Source organism: Notothenia coriiceps, unplaced genomic scaffold, assembly GCF_000735185.1.
Source record: "Notothenia coriiceps isolate Sejong01 unplaced genomic scaffold, NC01 NC01_scaffold00013172, whole genome shotgun sequence".
NCBI classification, from domain to species: domain Eukaryota; kingdom Metazoa; phylum Chordata; class Actinopteri; order Perciformes; family Nototheniidae; genus Notothenia; species Notothenia coriiceps.
The window spans coordinates 179,229-189,911 of NW_011345873.1; the positions used below are offsets into that span (position 1 = coordinate 179,229).

Sequence of the window (10,683 nt, forward strand, 5' to 3'; positions counted from 1 at the left end):
TTCCACCAACAGCTATGAGTCATGACCCTTGGCCACATACAAGGTTTGTTTCTGCATATGTGTTTCTCATGTGTTTTTCTCTATGATTCATAGTGGTTTGCTTTGTTCAGAGGTGTCGCTTTGCTATATTTATAATGGCTGACACTTGTTCTGCATGTTAACACTGACCAGAGCTCATATACGAAGAACACAATGATGTTCACACTAAAACTGCTGGCTTTTAACCAAACAACCAACTGATCTAAAGAAAAAGCTATTTTAATGTTACAAACTTATTTAAGATATATTTTGCCAGAGGCATAAAGTTGCATTGAAGTACATCATATTTCCACAAAGAGAAGACCAGATTATATATTTGGGTTTTCTATTATTTCTTAATATTTAAAAAATATATATATTTGGAATACAGACCTGTTAATCCAGGTTTACACTCCCTTTATACCTGCTCATTTATAAGAAACAAGTGTGTGTGTGTGTGTGTGTGTGTGTGTGTGTGTGTGTGTGTGTGTGTGTGTGTGTGTGTGTGTGTTCGACCCAGTTCTCAAGTTGCTACCTGAAGAGATAACATATCGCCCGCAGTTCCAGGAAGAAAGATAATGCGCACGGTTTATGTATTTTCTAAATAATAGCTCCTAAACACGTGTGTAAAAAAATAAATAAAAATAAGCAGAGATGTGTTGAGCAGTGCAGTTCCTCTACTGAGAGATCAGAGCAGAGGAGGAGGACCCGGGGCTCAGAGGACGCATAGATCACATCCGGGGCTGGTTTATTCTAATAACGAAACGTCCAACCCGGAAAAAAGACAATTCTTCTCTAAGCCGATCACTCAAACAAACGGACAGAGAGCTGCACGCCGGCTGTGTGACTGTACGCGGTGTCTAAAAGTTAGTAAAACTTTGTCTAACATGCCCGTTGTTCACCGGACTCGGGTCTCTCCTCTGTGCTTCGGAGCCGTGCGGGGCGCTGGCTGTGGCGCACACTGACTCCACACTGGGTAAGTGCTTTGGGACTGTGTGTGTTTGCGTGCGTGTGTGTGCTCCCGCCTCAGTGTGTGTGTGAGTGTGTGTTATGAGGCCAGAATAATGTAGGTGTGGCAGGCCGTTGTTGGATCTGGTGAGTCAGTGCAGGTCATCTGAGCTGTCTGTCTGCCAGATCACATTTCAACTTTTTTTGTAATACTCATAATCACGTTATAGTGTGCAAGCCCATGATCTGCTGTTCACTCAGTGGTGTGAAACTCGTGCCTCCACTGTGGTCAATAATGTGAACACCCTGCTGTCACTAGAAAGCAGTAAAGAAGATGAATTGTTCTTAAATAACAGACAGTGTTGAAATATGCCACAACTTCCAAGATCCCAAGGTAAAGTGATCATGTAGCCTGTTTTGTCAAAACCAATCCCAAATATATTACGATTTATCTTACATTTTGAGTTATTTTTAGCTACTTCTTATTTTGAACCCACCACTTTTCAGAGTTAAATATTGTAATTTTTACAGCGTTATTTTGATCTGTGGGCGGCTTGACCTTGTAGCTTAACTTTAATTATAAGAATAGCCTTTCATGGCACTCAAGGTCACCCTGCATGACATCAGCAACACAGCCTCAGCAATACAACGTCAAATACATCAACAATAAGCAACAGTGCAGAGCAGTTAAGCTAGTTTAGTAACATTGTGTTACTAAAAGTTACAAATTACAAGTGCAGTTTTAAATTCTGTAATGGATTCCGGTATGCTGACACTTTAAATAAGATGAGGCCCTCCCCAGCTCTAATTAATAAAATCAATAGACCCTCATTTTCACTTTTAAACAACATCCTAAATTGAAAGAAAAAAATCATTTTGGAGCAGTCCCTAAAATGTGAGGACTTATATAAAGTGTATGAAGCTGTTCAAATGAGCTTTTCCTCAAACACATATGCAACGCTCACATTTCTAACTAGAGTTGTATTATTGGATTTGTTGCCGGTCAATCCATTCAGCTTTAAGTTGAACTGTTGTGAACCTCTATAGAGATTGTCAAACCTGAGAGAATTATCCATATGGTATCTAGTTTGGATACGACTGAGTTTCATTCAGGTGTAGGACTGAGCAAGTGTGAAGCTCAAAGTCAAGATATCTTTGCCTGTTTTTTTCTTCCTTTTGAACTTCATAGAAGAACCTAACAACACTGCTAGAGTATGGCTGACATCAATCAGTTTGTGCTTCAGAAAAGAGGTTTACCTTGTCCACAAAGAAAGCAGATGTAAACTGAGTGTAGGTGGGTTTCACTTCACTGGCCTAAATGTGGTTAAACATGATGACATGACACTGATATTACTGCTGCAATCTGCATACGGCATCCAGCCCTCTTACACGCAAACTTTATTGACATTAATGAATGTGTGTGTTAGTCTGAGTTTATTGTTAAGTATTGCCTAAGATGCCACAACCTCACTGCTGTTTCTCTCTGCAATGGTTGAGCCTGATGTTTTCCGATACCCCAAAATGGTTTGTGTGTGTGTGTGTGTATGTTGTATAAGTCCTAGCGTGGGTGTTTGTGTGACCTATGCAGCATCCTTTTCTCTTTTCCATTCCACTTAGAGTTTTTGCAAAATGCTTCTGAATGGTTTGAATCTTTGACCTATTTTAATGGCAAATGTAATGAAGGTTGCATGACACACACATCCGAAACCCAGGCCACTAATTATTCAAAGCGGTTTCAGAAAGTAAAATTATTTACAGGAGTTTCACCGGGGCAGGGAAGATGAGTTTAAGAGGCTGCTGTTATTTCTCTCTCTCTGTCTGTTCATTGGGTCATGTGTGTGTTTGTACTCATTGGAAATGTTCCTGGAAATTTATGACAGTCTTGTAAAAGTATTGGCAGAGGCCTCAGTCATTCAGTCTGGACCGTATATTTTATTTGACTGTAACGTTATATTTTTTGTTCTTAATATATGAAAAGATTAGACACAGATGTGGCCTACTTTGCTATCATATTACCTTTGTAGCCCAGTTACATTTCAGTGGGGGGCGAAGCAGAACATTTGAAACTTATGAAAGAAAAGAAAATCTGCTTTGCATCTTTTGAGCAGGGCATCTGTGAGTGCTTCATGTTACGTTTGCAGAGATGAGACTGATTCCCTCCGCAACTTAATGAAAACGAGATGATAAAATATAGCTTTCTGTAGGCCAGAAGTCTTCTGACTCCCCCTCAAAAATAAAAAAGTAGTTCCCTGGAAAGCAAAGATAAATAAATGATCATCAGCATACCTGAGTGTCCGAGCTGAATGAGTCTTTTTTTTAAAAAATTTGTCAGCAGCTTAGTGATTCATATGCATGGCATCGTCTTAATGAATACATCTCACCAGCTCTCTCCCCTCTCCCCTTTTTCCCATTCCTCCCTCCCTCCCTCTCCTCTCTCTTCCCTGGCCAGTGGAAATGTGCGTGTGTGCAGATCTTGAGTGCAGTCTGTAATTTTTGTCTGTGGTGAAGGGCCTCAGCTCAGCCTCGGGCTTCGGGGTTTGCTGCTCGGCCTCAATCACGTCACATGAAAAACTGCTGAGTCGGAGTGGGTCTCTTTCTTCGTGTGTGTGTGTGTGTGTGTGTGTGTGTGTGTGTGTGTGTGTGTGTGTGTGTGTGTGTGTGTGTGTGTGTGTGTGTGTGTGTGTGTGTGTGTTTCAGCAGTAAATGAAAGTTAGTTTATCCTCCACATCTGCCTATCTGTCCTATACCATCTCTTTCTGTTCCTCCTCTCTATAGATTCTTCTCATCTGACTTGAGTTTCTGTCTGTGTGTGTGTCCATGTGTGTGTCCTGGTGATATGTGATAGCAGCAGCATGCCGTACGTGGACCGGCTGAACCGTGTGTGTGGCTTCCTGGACGTCGAGGAGAAGGAGAACAGCTGCCGCTTCCAGAGGCGATACTTCATCCTCGACACCCAGGAAAATGCTCTGCTGTGGTATATGGACAACCCTCAGGTGCTCCACACAAAAATGCACGACACACACTTGCACAAACAGCAAGAGGAAGTGAAATTGACCAATAGGAGTGTGTAACCTTGGACTCTGAGCCAATGACGAGTGTATGTGTTTGTGTTTGCATGCAGAACCTGCCCAGTGGAGCTAGCTCTGTTGGCAGCCTGAGACTAACCTACATCTCGAAGGTAAACCATTTCCCTTTAGTGCGGGTTGTAGTAGTGAACTGCCTGTGCAGCAGATCTCAGCCGTTTGGACACAGACTTTCATACAAATATATAAACATGTAAATAGGGAGCACAGATTGGCATTATCTATAGTGAATGGACACATGCCGAGGCAGACTTTGTGAAGTTTTCCAGATGTCAGAGCACTCCATGAGCTAACCAGAGATAATAATCTGGCTGCACTAGAGTAGTGCTGACAGCTCCTCCCTGGACACTGAGTCAAAAAGTCTGCAAAGATATGACATGTTTCTCCTCTTAACTCTCCTCTCTTTTTGTCTACGCTCCCTTCTCTCCACTTTTGTCTGTTCTTGGGCTTTTTCTTCTCTGTTTGTGTCCTCTCCTCTGCTTCCTCTCTTGTCCTCTCCACTCGTCTGCTCTCCTTTTCATTTGTCTCCTCTTCTCTCCTCTGATATCACTCCTTTCCTTTTGTCTCCTCCTCTCTCTTTGTATCTCAGGTGAGCGAAGCTACAGTGAAGCAAAAGCCAAAGACAGAGTTCTGCTTTGGTGAGTTTTTACAGGGAGACACGCTGAATTTTGCTTATGCAGAAACACATTAACGCATGAAACGTATTGACACATGATAATATGATATAATGCAGTTATTATGGATATTCATGGAGTTCTTTATTGTCTATTTCTGCAGTTATCAATGCAGTTTCTCGAAGGTACTTCCTACAAGCCAACGATGTAACCGACATGAGGGACTGGGTGGCGGCTCTCAATAAAGCCAGCAAGATCACTGTGAGTGTGACACACACACACGCTAACCCTTTTGATAAGATAATTATTTCCACCTGAGCACAGGAAGCTGCAGTTTGTGGTGATGAAAGGCCTGAAACCAGTTTGGTCTGAGTGGGCGAAAATGCCAGCAGGCTGCCCACAAAAACCCTGTGGCACTTGTTGAATGAGGAAATTGTGAATGTGCATAAATGTAAGCGATAAAACTCACGTCATTGTGGTGGAAGTGTCAAAAACACCATTGTCTTTACGTGTGTGAGTGAATACTCCATGCATATTAGGTTTGAACATTTGCATAATATTTCTATGAGATGACAGAGTCCTTGTTGAATGGCAAATGACAGAGAGTCTGTCTCTTTTTCTCTCACCTGCCCACTGACATAGGAAGCTGCAACACTTACTCTCTCTTTCACTTCCTCTTTGATGGCAGGGCTTCTCTAACGCCTTTTTTCAGCTTCCTTGGCCTCACTGGAACCAATAAAGTACTTCCTAAAGCTGAGGGACACCATTTTAAACGCAGCAAAGAAAGAAAAGCACTGAAAAATTAATTTCACAGGATCAATTTGAATGTCTCGTTTTCAGGAATAGCCCCTTTAGTTACTTATCATAACCTGTTTTTGTTACATTTAGTATAATGTACTTCCTATTCCTTCTTTAATTACTGCAGTTTTCCACAAAATGGACCTCATATACAAGGTTGCTTAAAAACTATTGTATTTGCAAACAAAGTTAATTGATTGTACCATAACCTTTTCCAGGTTAAGGATGTTTACATTGAAACAACCCTTTAGACTGTGTTGGATGTTTACAGTTGCATTGTTTGCAGCATGGAGAGTCCCAGTTGGAATGTAACCTCTGACCCCTGTTAAAGAGTAGCAAGCTGTACTAACTAAGCTCCACTTGTTAAGGCCACATATGTAAGTCTACGTGCTGCTCTGCTCACAGGTTCCCAGATCTGGCCCCGCCCCCCTGAGGTCCGATGTGACCGCAGTCATCAGTGACGCTCAGGGAGTGAAGAGACAACACGCCTACAAGACTGAGATCATCGGGGGCGTGGTGGTGCACACCCCCATCCAGGTAATGGAGAGGAAGCTAGGAGACAACCAGGGTTAGGAGGGATATTTTAAGGAAAGTAATGTTACCTGATTACTATCTGTTAATTTTGGATTACCTCGATATCAAATGCAATGCAAATAAATAAAAGAGAAAGGAAATATCAATAAGATGTGTTTTACTGAAGTGTGTTATGTAAACACCAGAACGATGTAACCTCAGAAAAGAAGAAACCAAGATATTTAGTATCAAAAAGTAGGCGTATAGTTTCGTATAGTTTCACACTTACAGAACAGTACAGTTTACAGAGAAGAAATATAACAGTAATCTGATTACGTATTTTTTAATGTCACTGTAAGGGAATACAGCTACCTTTTTTTCTTGTATCCTGTTTACGTAATCCTGTTACATGTAAACCGTTACTCCCCAAGCCTGGATATAAAGATATGGAAGGTGACACGGATGGCGTTAGAAGACAGAATCAGTGTTTTTAAGCATAGTTTTTGTTCTGCATAGCTTGCTCTTGGCCTCCAAAACCACGTTGTGTGGAATCTGATATGTTTTGAAGATGGTGGTAACAGTGGCCACAATTGTTGAATCGATATTGAAGATGGCATGTGTGAAATGTTTCAGAATGAGTGCGAGGAGGCAGAAGGGAGAGAGAGGAAAGGCAACAGGCCAGGCATGCTGAGGTGCGGTTACTGTGTCAAACAGGGAAATGTGGTAAGTACCAAGCCACTTATAACTGATAAAACGCTGCTTTCATGAAGAAAGAAAGCTGCATGTGGAAACTCTAATGTGGCTCTGTGTGTGTTTTCAGAGGAAGAGCTGGAAGAGGAGGTTTTTCACCCTGGATGACAATGCAGTTAGTTACTACAAGTCTGAGATGGTGAGGAGCCAGGCATTTTGTATCTTCCCCTAAAATGTGTGTGTTCTCTTTGTCTAGCCTCGTCTGAATTGTGCTTTCGTTTGTCCCAGGATAAGGAGCCTCTACGGGCCGTTCCACTGAGGGACATTCAGAAGGTCCATGAATGTCTCGTGAAGTCAGGGTGAGTCAATGAGCCAAATTCTCAATGTTACTTTCTCACGATTTGGTCCTCTACTAGTGAATACTCTGATTGAGACCAAATAGAACACTGTATGGTGTAGGCCCGACCACTTCCTACACAGATATGAATTCAGAAACCAGAAAAATACAGATTGTAGATTTATGGCAAACAGCTACTATCTAGCCTTCTCTTAAGCCTCTGATTTCCGTCCTTCAGGGATCTGCTGCTGAGAGACAACCTGTTTGAAATCATCACCAGCTCCAGGACCTTTTACATTCAGGTACAATCACAACTTCCAATATACAAGAGATGCACATTTTAAAAATATTTTGGATGCTATTTGGCTCTGGATGAAAGCATTGACTACAATAAACAAGTTATTTTGACGGTAAAGCGTAGAGGGTCTCAGCTGTATCCGTCCTGATGTTTTTGAGCTGTTTCCTCTCAATGCTCTGCTGCTGATGTGTGGCATGAGCTCCTCTTTTAGGGAATTAAAAGTTTGTTTTTGTGAAACGGGCAAAGCCATCTGTTACCATAAGGACAATAACTTCCTGTCGCCCCCCCCCTGGGAGAACAGCTGACTGAGACAGTTGGGTCGGATCAGATAGGCAGTACTGGAGAGAGAGAGAGACAGCGTGCAAGCATGAGCGCTTTTACTTGTGTTTACGCGAGAGAGAAAAAGGAAGCATGGCAAACATTAAGCTAACAGGAAAAAGCACAAACACATAACCAAGAATAGATTGAACACACACCTTGACCACATTGGTAATGCAGACATCAAAGTTAAAAACCATCTTTTAATAATAGTGGTACCTACGTCTGTTTTTGCTTAATTATCTAGAACAGTTTGGAATGTTGTTCTTTGTCCTTACTTACTATGCGGTGGTGAAACTCAACCTAACAGCTTCAAACATTTATTTGGCTGCAGTTTTAAGGATCACTTTTTTGTGATTGGCATTTGATAACTTTAAGAAAAACATTATTAACCATCAACGATATGACCAGCGATAAAACACAAAAGGTCAAACCAGTATAAAAGCCAGTGTGAAGTCAGTGCAAGGCTTGATGTGCTGCTGTCTCCCTGCAGACGGACTCTCCAGAGGAGATGCATGGCTGGATCAGGGACATTGAGATGAAGATCCAGGACTTCAGGGGCCCCCCCAAGGTAAACGTCAACTCTCCCAGTGGTGTAAAGTAACTAAGTATTTACTCAAGTACTATACTTAAGTTCAATATTGAGGCTTACTTTAAATATGTTGCTACTATCAAAACATATGATAAACTGTATATGAATGAGAAATGGGCTAATCTTTTAGTATATTTAGATGCCAATACTTTTGTACTTTTACTTGAGTAACATTTTGAATGCAGGGCTTTCACTTGTAACAGAGTATTCCTACACTGTGGTAGAGAAAAGTAATCCTCTAATATGATTATGTCTTTCTTTCCTACTTGCAGGGCTTATCATTTATGCGTGCGTCCTCTCTCTATCGTAATCCCAATGCCTCCTCAGCGTCTCGGGGTCAGCAAGGGCACGACCTCCGACCGGCCCTGATGAAGTCCTGCTCCGTGGCCCCCGGCTGGCAGCCCTGGACCCCCGTCCCGTCCTGCGAGCCCTCCATCCTGGACGCAGAGGAGGACGACAGTGCTTTCAGCTCTGTCCCCACCTTGCCTTCTCTCTCCTCCTCCTCCACTTCCTCCTCCACATCCTCCTCCTCCAACTCCCTCTCCGCCCCTAACCCTTGCCCCACTGCTCCTCCAGCAGCTTCCAGCGGACTGGGCATGCTCAAAGCGTCCGGAGACGTGGCCAGCGGGCGTCGGAGGCACCGCTCGCAGCCGCAGCCTCGCACCGGCTTCCCCTTCAGCCTGGACGACGACGGCATCCGCACAACAGACGTCTGAGTTCACTCTGCTCAGACTCCTGTGTTGGTACCTGCTTTAAACTGAATGTGACTGGTAATAATAGTATTCCTTGCTAATGAAGTGACACTGTGAGCATCTGACTTGGCGCCATGACGTGAGATCAAGGCTGGTCTTGTGGCTGTTTTGCAGACGAAGGATGCGCACAGCTGGAAGAAAACCGAGAGGCGCAGTGTGTGTTGCTCACAGGACTGTGAAGAAGTACAATGGAGTGATCAGCTTCCTCTGAAAACTTGAATAATCTTGTTGTTAATTGTTCTAGCAGACTACGAATTATCAAATGATGGCACTTCCTGTCAATCTGTTGCACTCGCCTCCACTCGGAGATTTAACTGTCAGCAATAATGTGTTTTCACCCCTGTTAGAAGTATTTACCAAGAATAGTGTTTAAAGGCATTTAGACTCACTAGTATCCATTCCTTTTATATTCAAGCTTTTTTTCATAAAACACATAGTTTGGGTCTTTTTATAGTTTTTGTTTTCGCCCAGCAGTGTTAGTTTGCCTCTTTCTTCCTGAGTCACACATTATGTGACATCAATTTACCTTCGTTAATAATTAACTAGCATTTGTTTACTTACATCTTATCAGGTGCCTGGGGGGAAAGAAGTGTGGGTCTCATTAAAAAAAGGTACAAGCTAACTGAGCAGCAGCTTTTATTTGTTCGCACTATATTTTAAACATTAGCTTTTAATATTTGGCTAACTGTGACTCCTTAGCTTTTAACAGAGAACCTACCGTAATAATATAGCAGTGTTTTAGATGGTACTACCAACGTTAGAGTACAGCTGATCAGCCGGTTGACAGCTTTGTAAATGTGATTTTTGTTATTCCAGCATTATGTGGAATAATATGCCACTACTTCTGGTAATTGAATTGTAATTGCGCACTTTGCTTTTCTCTCTTTACTTATTCTTTTGTGCTTTTACAGCAGATATTACAGCTTCCTCTGAGAAGATGGCTCGGAGACTTAGTTTTGTTACAGCAGTAGACTAACCCTAACAGATTCACCTCAAGACGTCATTGATGTGGTACCGTGGTCACGCCTTTTCCGTTTGCTAAGATGTGTGCACTCGTCTGACTGTAATGTTACGTTTCTTTCTTGTACATTAAATAATGATTTGTATTCGTCTTGTTTGAGTTGTTTTTGATTAACTCAAAACGTAATCGTTTGTCTTTTCACGCTGCCATCTAGTGGCTCCTGGGCAGTGGTGAAAAGTAAGTACATTTACTCAAGTAGTGTACTTAAGTACTAGAGTATATAGACATATTTTTACTTTACGTGAGTATTTCCTTTTAAAGCTACTTCATACTTCTACTCCTCTACATTTCAGTGGCAAATATCATTCTTTTTTCTCCCCTACATGTATTTAACATCATAGTGACTAGTTGCTTTGTACATATAACACATGATACGCTGTTATGGTATAATGTGGTACTGTGGCACTAATCTACAAAATGTCACATGTTTGAATCGCTCCAAATTGACACTCTACCGATACTAAAATGCTCTTTCATGTATAAAAACTGGATAGTATAAAGATCCATTCTGCAACAAGTACTTTTACTTTTGATACTTGAAGTAAATTTAGATTAGATGAAAATTGTTTTATACTTTATATTATTCTGAAGTAGGTTGTTGAGCAGGATGAGTACTTTTACTTTAAGTTAATTTTAATGCAATTACTTTTTTAAATCAGGACTTTTACTTCTAGTGGAGTATTAAAGACCATAGTATGTGT

General features: G+C 41.7%; 1 protein-coding gene across 3 annotated transcripts; it reads left to right on the top strand.

Annotated features, from left to right (window-relative positions):
• The first annotated feature begins 765 nt into the window (after window positions 1-765).
• Window positions 766-10,067, top strand: plekha2 (pleckstrin homology domain containing A2). 3 transcript variants are annotated; one of them, XM_010773922.1, is made up of 12 exons: window positions 766-994; window positions 3,812-3,959; window positions 4,088-4,144; window positions 4,639-4,687; window positions 4,827-4,924; window positions 5,867-5,998; window positions 6,608-6,697; window positions 6,795-6,863; window positions 6,953-7,023; window positions 7,240-7,303; window positions 8,111-8,188; window positions 8,482-10,067. In XM_010773922.1, exons 2-12 carry the CDS (start codon window positions 3,819-3,821, stop codon window positions 8,923-8,925), a joined length of 1,293 nt encoding a protein of 430 aa, XP_010772224.1. In that variant the 5' UTR covers window positions 766-994; window positions 3,812-3,818; the 3' UTR covers window positions 8,926-10,067. The 3 variants fall into 3 exon arrangements, with proteins under 3 accessions (XP_010772224.1, XP_010772225.1, XP_010772226.1); XM_010773923.1 differs by having other exon boundaries at window positions 3,815-3,959; XM_010773924.1 differs by lacking the exon at window positions 766-994 and adding an exon at window positions 2,236-2,256 and having other exon boundaries at window positions 3,815-3,959.
• The last annotated feature ends 616 nt before the right edge of the window (window positions 10,068-10,683 follow it).